The 13,555-nt window shown below is 35.2% G+C and overlaps 1 protein-coding gene across 2 annotated transcripts in view; it reads left to right on the top strand.

Moving 5' to 3' along the window:
- LOC110732449 overlaps window positions 1-13,555 on the top strand; it is a 45,456-nt gene that overhangs the window by 813 nt on the left and 31,088 nt on the right. For both annotated transcript variants that reach the window (XM_021912393.1, XM_021912392.1), the window contains exons 2-19: window positions 1,700-1,803; window positions 3,478-3,612; window positions 3,702-3,755; window positions 4,007-4,101; window positions 4,175-4,292; window positions 4,451-4,552; window positions 4,638-4,826; window positions 4,907-5,067; window positions 5,966-6,136; window positions 6,889-6,975; window positions 7,081-7,399; window positions 7,494-7,598; window positions 7,689-7,781; window positions 8,342-8,409; window positions 11,078-11,198; window positions 11,275-11,481; window positions 11,701-11,901; window positions 12,059-12,168. In XM_021912393.1, coding sequence (XP_021768085.1) covers window positions 1,700-1,803; window positions 3,478-3,612; window positions 3,702-3,755; window positions 4,007-4,101; window positions 4,175-4,292; window positions 4,451-4,552; window positions 4,638-4,826; window positions 4,907-5,067; window positions 5,966-6,136; window positions 6,889-6,975; window positions 7,081-7,399; window positions 7,494-7,598; window positions 7,689-7,781; window positions 8,342-8,409; window positions 11,078-11,198; window positions 11,275-11,481; window positions 11,701-11,901; window positions 12,059-12,168 — 2,440 coding nt within the window. The remainder of the gene's footprint in view (window positions 1-1,699; window positions 1,804-3,477; window positions 3,613-3,701; window positions 3,756-4,006; window positions 4,102-4,174; window positions 4,293-4,450; window positions 4,553-4,637; window positions 4,827-4,906; window positions 5,068-5,965; window positions 6,137-6,888; window positions 6,976-7,080; window positions 7,400-7,493; window positions 7,599-7,688; window positions 7,782-8,341; window positions 8,410-11,077; window positions 11,199-11,274; window positions 11,482-11,700; window positions 11,902-12,058; window positions 12,169-13,555) is intronic.

Genomic DNA, 13,555 nt, shown 5'->3' with positions numbered 1-13,555 from the left:
TGATTATAATCAGCTTTCAGTGTGGAGGTAGTGGTTTAGCCTGTCTGCCAGTTTAGATTTTAGACCAGTGATGGATTTAGGATTTTCAATGCAGTGTTCGAAGTGCGGTTAAATAAACCTTAGCCATACTCATATGGAGTGTATTGCTTACCTACGATAATAGCCATAGAAATTATGATTGTGAGACTAAGCAAATGCATGAGCCATATATTTGAACTTTTAGTATATACTGAAGTCAGCCATTTTACAAAATTTATGTTATACTTAGTATCATGTAAACATGAATGAGTCTTTGCTCCTTCTGCTGGGGGATATTACTTGATTTTGAAGGACTTAAGGGTAGAAATCAATCGGGCACTAGCATGAGATTATGGTCTGTTATGAATTTTCTGTCAGTGTTCTAAGGCAAAAATGGAAATGGTTGGTCCAATGGATACATTGTATTGGAATTGGCTGATTCATCAAGGTCAAACTTGAACAATAATACACTCTCTTTGCATTGTACATAGAAATTATCTACGTTTGAAATTGGAAGTCTTAGAGAGTTAGCAAGGGGCCTTATGCTCAATTTTAGTGATGGAGCTAATGAGCTATGGTCATTTGAAGTTGAGTTGTGCTGCAGCATATTAGGGCTTCCGCATCATATTAAAATTTTTCTGCTACATAACTTAAGGAAATAACCCAATTAAAACTAGTGCGAAGTAATTTTTTTGGAAGGGAACTTATAATGTTTTGCTTAGTCAGGATTGGAATAGGTACTTGCAAATAGATCTCCAAATAACTTTCTTTTTATACTATGTACTTTGAAACAGTATTTGTTACTCTTTCATCGAAAAAGTTTGAACATCATGTTTTTCACCCAAATAATTATTATTTATGATTCTTATTAGCTTATTCTAAAAGAAATTATTCATAATCGACCTTATTATGCAAAATGATAACTATTTAGCTGTAAGAGATTATGAATAACTACTCTTAATTGAAATTTCACTTCAATAGAACTACTTCTTTGTTTCTAATGTTATTCAAAGAGCCAAAAGTATCTTCTTTTTGTTAATTATATCTCTATGAATTCTTAGCCTTTTGAAACCAATTCTCATTTCTCTTTTAGAAAATTCTCCATCAATAATGATTTAACTTAATTTTACTCTCTCTTTATCTCATTCTTCCAGCAGCATGCTCTGCTACACATCCATGAACTTATACCTGTAGCTTCTCCTTTTGGTGACACCTTAATGTGATCTGAGCCTTTATTTTTTTTTCAAGGTTTTAGATCTGATATAATTCATATAATTAGGATTTTTTAGCCTATAAGGCAATAGGCTGCCGCTTTATGCATGTGTATTCACGATAGAGATAACTGTCTTGTATGATACATCAAGGCTTGAAACTTGGGAGTTTGACTCTCAAGATCACCATATCCTTTTCTTGCTCTCTTCTTGCCCTAGTGGGTTTGTTTCAGACTATCTGATTCACTTGGTGTTAATCACTGATGACCCTACTTTAGGTTCTTTCTTTTCCTATGTTATTGAGGTTGCTTTTTATTTTGTGATTGGTTTGTGCTAGATTTCATAAGCTCAGTATTTGTTTTGTCTTTGGCGAATGCTTAGATATAAACTGTTTATTTGCATGGATTTTATTTAGTTATGCTACATGAATTTATGTCAGTTTCTGATAGTAATTTGGTACTTTTGAACAGGTAATGTGGTGCTAACTAACATGCAACTAAAGCCCGAGGCATTAAATGCATTAAAACTGCCCATCAAAGTTAAAGCAGGATTCCTTGGATCTGTCACACTCAAGGTTGGTTATATTTCTATGCCATAATTTTAGAGGGAATTGCTCTTCACATTCTCCATGTAAATTTGAAACTGGCCTTTAAAGCTGTATGCTAGGAGTCTAGGACCGGGAAAAATGAAAATTATAATAAATTTTAGATGGTAAGTTTTTTTTTTTATTTATTTATTTATTTATTTATTTATTTATTTTATTTTTTTATTTTTTTGAGGAATAGATGGTAAGGTTTAGTGGAATACATTTTAATAATTTTGTTCTCGTTGAAAATGTATATATATATTTTTTTTCTTCTTCTGACAAGTGTATATGTAAGAAAGAAGGTGGTTCTTGTGGTTTAGAGAGACAAAGAGAGAAGGTGGTGGCTATGTTGCATAGGCTCGAATTTGGGTGTCGTGTCTGACACGGTGTCGGATCCTTCGACACTCCAGTTTTTATAAAATTTCGTATAAGGCCACTATATATTTGAGTGTTGTTTCGTGTTGAAGTGTCGGAGGATTCGACACCGGACACTCAGGCGTACAATAGGGTGTCAGATTAACGTAGGGTGGTGGTTTGGTGAGGCTAGGGTGATCGGGGATGGTGGCTAGAGGGGTCGATGGTTAGGGGGTGGTTGGGGCAGGTGACATGAGGGTGGTGAAAAAGGAAGAGATGGGTGGAGAAATACGCTAAATTAAAACGCGACATTGTAACCATTTAAACTGGTTACAACGGGTTAGGGATCATGTTGGGAAGAACCCTTCAAGGTTGGCCCATTGTAGGATTATTTAATAGTGGGACTATTTAGCGTACAGGTTAAAGTAAGTTGGGACAGTTAAAATCAATTTTTCCTTTTTAATGCATTCTTAAACTATGTATCGATATTAATTTATTGAAAAGATCGGAGGTAGTAATTAAAGTGAACTCCTAATTTATGTGAATAACATATATTAGAACCACATAAACACTGCCTCATTAGTTGCTTTGTGTAAAATAAAACACCGAATAATGACTATAATGTCGTAACTGACTTTTTTTTAAACAATGCTATCCTAAGAAAAAAGCATGACACCAAATTACAATTGTTTTCTTGTATGCACAACTTCTAGTTGATGCTCACAAGGTCTCAATTCCTCAATTGCGTGTTTCGACATCCATGGATTGAGGCCCATTTAATCGTATAATAATATGCCTATGTCTGCAAATTCTACTCTAAATTGCGTCATAATCCAAGCTAACATATTAATTAAAATAACCAAGGTAATCTTTTTGAATTGATTATTCACTCCCATATCAGACTGACTTGGGAGCAGGATCTTTTCACGTATAGATAGGGGGATGACAGGGAGTCATGATCAATATGAAGATAGGAAGAGAATTAAGAGAGAGCAGAAGATGGCAATTGGGTTTCTGGGTGTTAATGTTGGCATCTTCATGATCCATGGCATATTTCTGGAAGTACACTAATTTTTCTCAACCTCACTTGATTTTGAGGATTCCTGGTCCTTTAATTTGCCATGCCTTACAGTTTCGCAGTGATAGATATTTCTCCTGATATAATCTGGTGCTTTGTTTATTTTTATGCAAGAGTTGTTGTTTACACAGTCTGGTCTGATAGCTTTTATATAGATGGAATGGTTGTGTTAGGATGCTGGTTCAGTTTTTAGTTATTTTGAATTTTCTTATGATGGATCTTAATTTCAGGTTCCTTGGAGTAAGCTTGGCCAAGATCCAGTGATAGTTGAATTAGATGAAATTTTTTTGTTAGCTGAACCTGCCACACATGTTGATGGAGACAGTGAAGATGCTTTACAGGAGGCCAAAAGAAATCGAATACGTGTACGACTTCATTGATCTTCCTTTTGAGCTCATGTTTTTGAATGCTGAGTTAGGAATTTTAAAATTGTTTTTGGTAATTGTTGCAATAGGAGATGGAAATGAAGTTGTTGGAAAGAGCACAACGCTTAAAGACTGATGAAGTGGTATGTGATGATCTTTTTATTGTTTTTTTTGAGCATGTAAATACATTGATGACCACATGAAAGCTCGGTCAATTAGGGGTTTGGAACTTGGGATCCCCCTACTCTCTCCCTGCCTCAGTCTCTTTCATAAATAGACACAAGGGATGAGGTATATATATATATATATATATATATATATATATATATATATATATATATATATATATATATATATAGCTGATGACATTCAATGACTCCATTCCTTGTATCAGAATAAATCTTGGTTGGGGTCACTGATTAGCACTATAATCGGAAACCTGAAGCTTTCAATTTCAAATATCCACATTAGATATGAAGATGGTGAAAGGTATCTGCAACAACTTACAATACCTGAAATTTCTTGTCAACTATACATTTCTTAATATGTTGTTTTTCTTCAGCAATGCTGGTCACCCGTTTGCAGCTGGTGTTACCTTGGACAAACTTTCAGCTTTCACTGTTGATAACAATGGGAATGAAACTTTTGTCACTGGGGGTGCATTGGATAATATCCAGAAGGTTTGTATATTTTCAGTAGCAGAATGCAAAGCCGATTGGCTGAGCTAGTCACTTTTAGCCTCATGATATCTTAAGATGATTGTGCACTTGTTTTTGTCCTTAAATTATTACTCATGTTTCTAAATTCCATTATTGCTTTTCTTTTTGAATATTGTTAGTCTGTGGAACTGGAGCGTTTAGCTTTTTATTTCAATTCTGATATGTCTCCATGGCGTCTTGACAAACCATGGGAGGATTTACTTCCTTCTGAGTGGTCTCAGGTGTGTACTGCAGTACTTGTCCCGTACGTGTTATTTTCTCTTATTACTAAGAATTGTAATTTACTAACACAATGATGAGTATCAGGTTTTTAAGTTTGGAACAAAGGATGGAAAAGTGGCTGCTGTTCCTGTAGATAAACATAGTTACATTTTGGAACCAATATCTGGAAATGCCAAGTACTTAAAACTGCGGTCGTATGATTCTCCTGTTACCGGTCAACCTTTGCAGAAGGCAGCAGTAAATTTGGATGATGTGACAATCTGTTTATCGAAGGTAGATATTTTTGATTAACAAATTATTTTGTTTTGGGTTGATGTGAATGGTGCCAAGGACCTTATGATGCCATACTACAGGATGGTTACAGAGATATGCTGAAGTTAGCCGACAATTTCACTGCTTTTAATCAGCGTCTGAAGTATGCGCACTATCGCCCAGTTGTCCCAGTGAAATCTGATCCCAGGTCCTGGTGGAACTATGCATACAATGTTGTATCAGATCAATTGAAGATGGCTAGGTTTGGAAAATCTTCTTACATTTTTTTTCTTTTGGGCTTCTTGCTCTTAATTATAGGAGCAATTTCTCTTTGGGCACGTTCTAAACATGCTTCTCTTTCCTGTCTTGTATCTTTTATCTGGCTTTTGTGTGTGTGTGTGTGTGTGTGTGCGCACAAAAATCTAAGTAAGGATTTTCTTCATAGATTTTGAGGACTATTGTGGTAAGTTTTAAATTTTTACTTTCCACAAGTCAATTTTTTCATAGTTTTTGAGGTATTGCAGCTTGCTATATCGTAGCCTAATAATAAGCATTGATTTTTTATTATTTAATTTAATTTAACCTCAAAATGGCGGATTAGATTCCACCCCCCCCCCCTCCCTTCCCTGGTCCCTTAAGTGCTTAATATGTTTATAACATACACAATATGTTATTTATTGAAAGGGAAATGACATGGTTGGATTTGTCTACTTCTGAACACTTTATCTTTTAATGCTGTATCTAACTTATTTATTTGTTTTAAACCTTTTTCAAAGTTTTCTTGCCAGGAATTGTTGCCTTTCTCCCCACCTTTTTCTCTTTTTAGTGACAGCTTGTCCTTTCTTGATAGTGTTTCTATTAGATCTATTTCAATTACCTGACATTATTACTATCCGTCAATCTTTAACGTGCCGAAGAATGCCGTGCTAGATTCACTACTGTATTATGATGTAGAGTTGAACAGTCATGTGAGTTGCTACTGCAGTGATCTATAGTCGGTTTATTTCCAACTATATTGCTATTTTTTGTGTTTGTTTGCTGTTTGAACGTTTTACTACTATTGTCGGATCCTTCGAGAGGCAGGTGAGTTAATGTATATATATGCATGCTTTTTGGATATGTATGTGATGTGCTTTGCATCCTTTGATTTTCTATTGCAGTGGGAAACTATCTTGGGATCGAGTGCTGAGGTTTGCGAGGTTAAGGAAGAAGTATATATCTTTGTATGCTTCTTTACTGAAATCCAATCCAAGTCAGGCGGTGATTGATGACAGTAAAGAAATTGAAAAACTAGATCTTGAACTTGATATTGATCTCATTGTGCAGTGGAGGTGAGATTTGAAGGTTAAAGTCTATTTTTTTTGATATAACTTGTCTGGTGATTATTTAAGCTAAAGTATAACTTGTATTTTCTTCACGATATTTTTTGTCTGTGGATAAGTTATTATGTATTTGTGACACGTTTTAAAACTTTAAAAGGCACCAAGGGGGCTTTATCCACTTACTCATAAGCAAAAGAAGGGCTGATGTAAAAAAATTCTCATGCGCTCATGCTTTCATGCAACATCTAAACAACTTTTAGTAGCTGTGGAACTTGTCTATCTATTTTCCCCCCTTTTTTTTTTCCCCTGGACTTCTAGTTGTGTTATGGCTTGTGACTGGCATGTATATCCACAATTGGGTATGCTGGTTAATGGTCATTTGCCTTCTAAAGCTTCTGAATATGAAATGATTTTCTATTTTTTGCTAGTAGAGTAGCGATTGTGATAGTGGTTAGTGTTTTTGTAGCAAATAGCAATCACAGCAAATAAGTGTTTTATGCAAAACTGTCTTTTTGTTATTTTAGTGGTCTACAACCAGATTTTTTATGAAATGTTACTTCAACCTATCAATTAACCTCTAATCACTAATTAATTCACTACATCATTGTAAATTATTACGATTGTATTACTTAGAAGGGTGGTGCATAACACACCCTATATTTGGTCTAAAAGCAGGACCTACTTATGCTTTTGAAAATATATATCTGGTTTGTTCTATTGATTTCTAATATTGTGATCAACTTGATATTTCTGTTGTCCAGGATGGTTGCTCACAGGTTTGTGGAGCAGTCCATAGAGTCAGACCTGAGGAAACAACGAGAAAAAAAATCATGGTGGTCATTTGGGTGGTAAAATCTTGCTTTCTTTTTCTTACTTTTGTCGAAGCTAAGCTCTTGTACTGTGTCGAATGAACCTCAGAGTGGTTGAAGTAGCAGTTAACTCTTTTCTTTTAGGGGTGGTGGTGAGTCATCTCAAGCTGAGACTGAAACCTTACAGTTCACTGATGAAGATTGGGAGCGCTTGAATAAAATCATAAGATACAAGGAAAGCGATGTTGGACAAGTTTTTGATGTGAAAAAGGATGTTATACATACTGCATTTGAACTCTACATGAGACGTAATGCATCAAAGTTGATTGATGCCGATGGATGTGTCGCTGAATTGTCGTGTGAGAGCCTAAAGTGCTCTGGTAGTCTGTATGCAGAAGCAAAAAATTTTGATCTGAAGTTAGGCTCATATCGTCTGACATCACCACAAGGAATTCTTGCTGAGGTCTGATCCTGACTCCTCTGATTCATGTGACATTTATTTATTTATTTATTTTTTATTTTCATGCTGATGACTGGATGCATTATTTTGTTACCAGAGTGCTACAGCTCATGATTCTCTAGCCGGCACATTTGTTTACAAGCCTTTTGATGTGGAGGTTGATTGGAGTTTCATCGCTAAAGCTTCTCCCTGTTATGTGACTGTGAGAATGCTTTCCCAAGTAAAATGTTAAAATCAATTTTTTTTACTATAAATGTGCAGCGTTCAGTTATATCAGTAATTTTCATTACAGTATCTTAAAGACTCCGTCGATCAGATTGTGAAGTTTTTTGAGAGCACCACTGTCAGTCAGACACTAGCTGTAGAGACCGCAGCCGCTGTACAGGTATTCCTGTAGTTCTTTGCACAACTCAGTGGGAAGTCGGGGTCAAACATAGATATTCCTTTTCTAATGTTATTCCTCTTTTCTTATTTAAATGTGCATGTTGTACAGAGTACAAACTACACAACGTTTTTTAATTAATGAATTGAGTGACATGGATGATCTAAAATTGTAATTAACTCTAAATAATCCCAACTTTTGGGGTTGTATTCTCTTAATAATGCCAATTGCTATTTTAGTTTTCAGATAGTGTTAGATAATGTCCTAAAATCTAAGTATTAGATTTATTGATATAATTTGAGGATACAATTACAGAAGCTGAGTGTGATCTAAGTTCTTATGTAGGTGGGATTAATTTAAGTAGATGGTTAAAAGTTTGAATTTTTCATGCAAATTTTGTTCCAGTTCATCAGAAGTGGCTTTTAAATCTGGCTAGGTCATATTTTTGGTCTGTGTAACTTTATTTATAAATTCCAATGCAAGTTATTGTTATTGTTTTTGTGATCTCCTGTTATTTTCTTCTATATGTTACTGATTGCTGAATCTCTTTCTGTTAATTTCAGATGACTATTGATGAAATGAAAAAGACTGCACAAGAGCAAATGTCCAGGGCTTTGAGAAATCAAAGCAGGTATGCTTTGACTGTAAACTTAATATCACATTGCTGGGTTGCTTTTATATCTAGCTTTAGATTAGACTTGGCAAAATTTGACCCAACTTGATAATATTGGGTCTTGAGACGACATTAGAATCCTAAACTCAAAAAAGACTGAACTTAAAAAACTAAATATAAGTTGGTGAAACCTGACTTGACCATACTGCCCCAATTTAATTGTCATGCCAACCTTTTCAAGTAGTTTTATGCGATAAGTGGTTGGTTTATCTATTATTTCCTATGTTCTGGATTAGTCGCACCAAGTTGGTGAAACCTGACTTGACCTTACTGCCCCAATTTAATTGTCATGCCAACCTTTTCAAGTAGTTTTATGCGATAAGTGGTTGGTTTATCTATTACTTCCTATGTTCCGGATTAGTCGCACCTCTTTAACCGGCACAATATTTAGGTAAATCAATAAAGTTATTACTATGTACATTACTGGGGGTAGTTGATAATGGGATATTTTTTTTTAAAATTGTAGTTTGTGGGTTTTTTTTTTTTTTTTAAACTAAGTGGGCAGTAGGGTGATTTTACTATATTTATTAGGTAGTAGGGCATTTTTTCTTTTTTTTTTTGTTTCTCTTTATGATAGGTAGTGGGTTCATAGTGAAGTGATGGAATTTTTTAAAAAAATGGTGTATCCTTACCATTTATATAAGTGTTTGAAGTAATTTGGGATGAGTTAATTAGAAAAGTGTGTCATCTATGACATTGGGTGCATATATTAATTGAAAAGTAGATGTGATGGGAAATGGTGGAGGAATATATAATTGAATGAGAGAGGGGGTGACTGTGTGAGACCTTAACTTTTGGTAATAGAATGTTATTGAGTACATATTAAACTGGGACAGAAGTAAAATGAAAGCGTGACAGTCAAATTAGGATGAAAGGAGTATTATTGTGCCCTAATGTTTAATTAGGGTGAGTTATTTTGCTATTTTTTGAATTGACTTCACTTTCACTTGCTCAAATTTTGGCATTGTTGGTAGTTTGATATTTGCAAACTCATTTTAAGAAAATTAAACTAATTAAATACTACTTTTAAGCATTTATATTAAATTATTAATTATGCAATTTTCTTTTTTAGAAAATTTACATTAAATGAACTCCTAAAATTTGGGCCTGCTGTGAATGTCAGTTTTCTTCTAATTCTACTTGGACTTCGGTCTTTGATTGAAAGACAATAGGGAGAGAGAAGTTGAGAAGATTAGAAACAGAACAGCGAGCAGCAGCCTATTGGACCACAGCTTCACAGTGGTAGCCTGCAGTTCCGGTGAGGTTGCAGCACCACACTGCACTTCTTGTGGCTGAGCTTAGGTAGAGCCATAGAGGTAGATAACGAGTAAGGTGGCTGCACAGAATCCCAACAGAGGAGAGAGAAAAAGAGTGAGAAGAAGAGGGAGAATTTGGGCTTGTAAATTCAAGGTTTAACTTGGTGGTTTTGGGTTTATGTAAGAGTGGTGTTGAAAGCTTGGCAATGGCAGCCATGGCTTATGTAAGATAGATGAAGAATGATGAGAAAATTTAGCTTCACTAATGAATAAACAGAGTTTGAAATGAGTTATGGGCTTGGAATTTTATTGGATATTAAAGTGCTATTTGTAGACATTTTACAAACCTAAACTGGATAAACAAGTTGAATTTAGATTCTTGCTGGACTATGTAAATCTTGGCAATTACAAATGACAAATTTCTGAAAATTTTTAGGCAAATGGGATAGTTGTATTGGATCTTAAGAATTCAGTAGGGTAGCATAGATCAGGAGATCATTTCTGAGGAGATAGTATGCCAATAATGGCTGCCATTGAGGTTCTACACACTGTACACATGGAACATGGAAAAAATTGGTTTGTTCTCTTTTTGGAGTGATAAGGGTAAAATCATCATTTCAGAAATTGTGATCAAATTCAGATTTGGTCTTCTGGGCTGTAAAATATGATGGACAATAATTAAAATTAAAATGTTTAGTAGAAAATTATTATTTTGGCACAATGACATTATAATATTTCGAACTTATTTCAATCGTTCTATTCTATAATCAGTAATCATGAATATAGTTTTAGTAAGAAACAAATATTTCTCAAAACAGTTTCAAATTATTTGAGATGTTGTATAGCTTATAAAATATCACTAACATCTAATAAGCCTTGTTTAATATTCAGGTTATTACAGTTTGTACTACTATCATTTCTATGAAAATGAACTGAAGAAACCGTTTGAAGAGATTCAAATTATCTTTTTAGCATTTGTTATAATTTTGTGATAGTGAACATAATAAAGTGTAGATACCCTTTGAAGAGTCCCAAATTATCCTGCCCAAGAATTTTCTGAAATCCTCACATTTGCCCGTTAACCAATTGGAATTTCACCAAGGGAGAAAGGAAAGATGCCTTCAAACGAATTGCATTTGCTTAGATTAAAAAGCCTGAACAAGCCAGCGCATCGCAGCGATTTGTGTAAAGACTGAACTTACTCTTGATCATCCTTAGCTATAGAAAGTTAGTTATTGATAGACACCAAAACCCATGGACTACAGATTAAATCTATGTAAATAATTCCTTTCTTCCACATCAGCCCCTAGATTATTCTTGTTCACTTTTTTCTGAAACTGTGAAGTGTTGGCTTAAATATTTGCTTTTAGGTTTATGCTCGACCTGGATATTGCTGCTCCCAAGATTACTCTTCCTACTGAGTTTTGTCCAGATGGTGATCATTCAACAAAACTCATGCTTGACTTGGGGAATCTGATAATACGAACGAAGGTAGTTTCACTTTAACTTTTAATAGTACATGATATGCATGTTATGTAGTTTTCTAATATGCCTACTGCAAATTTAGAATGACCATGGATCAGAGTCAGCTGAGATCATGAATTTGTACCTGCAATTTGATATGGTGCTGAGTGATGTATCTGCTTTCCTTGTGGATGGTGATTACTGCTGGGGTGAAGCCTCATTGGGTGGGCATCTTGGCTCTTCCAAGTTACCCGGTGATGTTTTATTGCCTGTTTTGGACAAATGTGGTGTGGTTCTTAGGCTTCAACAGGTAAAGTTTGTTTTTTGGCTTATAGATCTTCAAAAATACAGAAGATGCAAATATGATTTAAGCTCACCTGCCATGTGTTGTTAGACCTTGTGGAAGATCTTTTCTATTGTGCTTTGGCAGATTGCATATCTTCTTTATTGTAGTATTCAGGGTCAGCAATCTTCATTCTGTGGAATATTCACGCTTTCCATCATCTTGCTGATGCCTTGATACATACAGATAAGGGTGGAAAACCCATCATATCCATCAACGAGGTTGGCTGTTCGGGTGCCGTCATTGGGATTTTATTTTTCCCCAGCTCGCTACCATCGTTTGATGAAAGTAGTGAAATCTTTTGTGGAGGATGACGATAATGCTAACCGTTTGCTTCCGTGGACACAAGCTGATTATTCGGGTTGGCTGTATCTTTTGACTTGGAAGGTTTCTACTTGAATATTAATCGCTTTGAAATTTTGGAATTTGGTTCTTTGATTATTTTGTTAAAAAGAATTAATAACGGAAACTAATCTTTACTGGCTGTTTCTTCACTTCCAGTGCTAACCTTTTACTGCACCTGGTTTTTGCTTTTAAACTATAGGGAGTAGCAAACAGGGAGGCTGTTTGGCAGCGAAGATACTTTTGTTTAGTTGGTCCATTCCTTTACATACTTGAAAATCCAGACTCCAAAACCTACAAACAATATCTGAGGTTGGGGCTCTTACCACTCTGTTCTGTTTTGTGATTCTTCTTTCAATATTTGCTTTATGCTGAATTTTGAGTTTATACGTCTGTAACTTCTAGTATTGTCCTCTCCCTTTGGGACAATTTTCTTTTAGAGGTTGTCTAAGAGTGACATCTTGGATAGTTGGGTTTTGTTGGATTAGTGGATGCAATGGAATTTAATGATAGGCTAGTGTAATGGACCTGGAGGAAACACTTAGAGAGCATGTACATTAGGGTTCTTGAACTGATTCTCTAATGTGCTTTTGGAGGAGAGAGAAATTAAGAATTTAATCTTCCCCAACTATGGGGTTTCTAATTAGCTCTTGGATGGAGCTCCATGGAGAGCCACATGAGAATGGCTCTTCCCCAAGAGCCACTTAAATACTTATGGAGTAGCTATATGCTTGAAAAGTGTACTAAATCTTGTATGTTTTTTTGGGACCACAAGAGAGCTCATCGAAAGAGTTCATCATTGTCAGGGCTTTTTGAATATAGATTTTTACTTTTTTTGGTGTATCGTATTGAGAGAAAAGGTAGAGAGAGAAGGTAAGAGCTCACACCAATGTACATACTTTTATGATTTAGGACACTGCTATTTGGTTCAACACTAGGTAAGAATCCTACCTCTTGGTAAAGGTCAAGTGGAACGGAAAATGACTGAGATGACGCCGAACCACTATCGAGATTATTTGAACCATTTTTCTCACGTAGTTCACCAGTCAATCATTTTTTTGTCAGAGTACTAGAGAGATATTTTTCTTGTGACTTCTATCAATGCAATAAAAGAACCATCCGATTTTGTCGCCCCTAGCAACAGCCATGTAAGAACCATAATTCTGCTTTGCTTCTTCTCCATATTCTTCTCCACATTCTGATTTAGCGAGATTCGGGAATAAGTGTGCATTACAATGAAAAGATTAATGTTGCGCCAAAGAATGTTTCTAAAGAAGAATAAGCACAAAGGGCCTGAAAAGAGTGTTGATCTTGCAAGAAGAAAGGTCCGTGGGGTTTTGAGTGCCCATAAAAGAGGGACAAAGGGAAAAATCCATGGGAGCAATCCAGTAGTCTGAATGAATCGTTCGACTATGACTCACTCAATTCTATGCCTGCCGTACGCTGTAAGTGGTGATGAACTAGCTTTGGGAAAAAACGCAACCCAGCTTTGTTTTAAACCTGAAATTCAAGACTAAAAAAAGGCAAAATGGTCAAAGCATATCTTACTGAATAATCTGACTGAGAAAGCGGAAGACCCCTACCGAAAATGAAGGTCTAATTTAGGTAATGTTTTTCTAATTTTAGTTTAAATAGTAACATTGAATGTAGACATTAATAAACTTATAGCAAATATAAATTTGACTAGTGTAAAAAAATG

The sequence above is a fragment of the Chenopodium quinoa genome, unplaced genomic scaffold (assembly GCF_001683475.1).
Source record: "Chenopodium quinoa cultivar QQ74 unplaced genomic scaffold, ASM168347v1, whole genome shotgun sequence".
NCBI lineage: Eukaryota > Viridiplantae > Streptophyta > Magnoliopsida > Caryophyllales > Amaranthaceae > Chenopodium > Chenopodium quinoa.
Note: the sequence above shows the minus strand (reverse complement) of the source record. Positions and strands in the feature narration are given on the sequence as shown.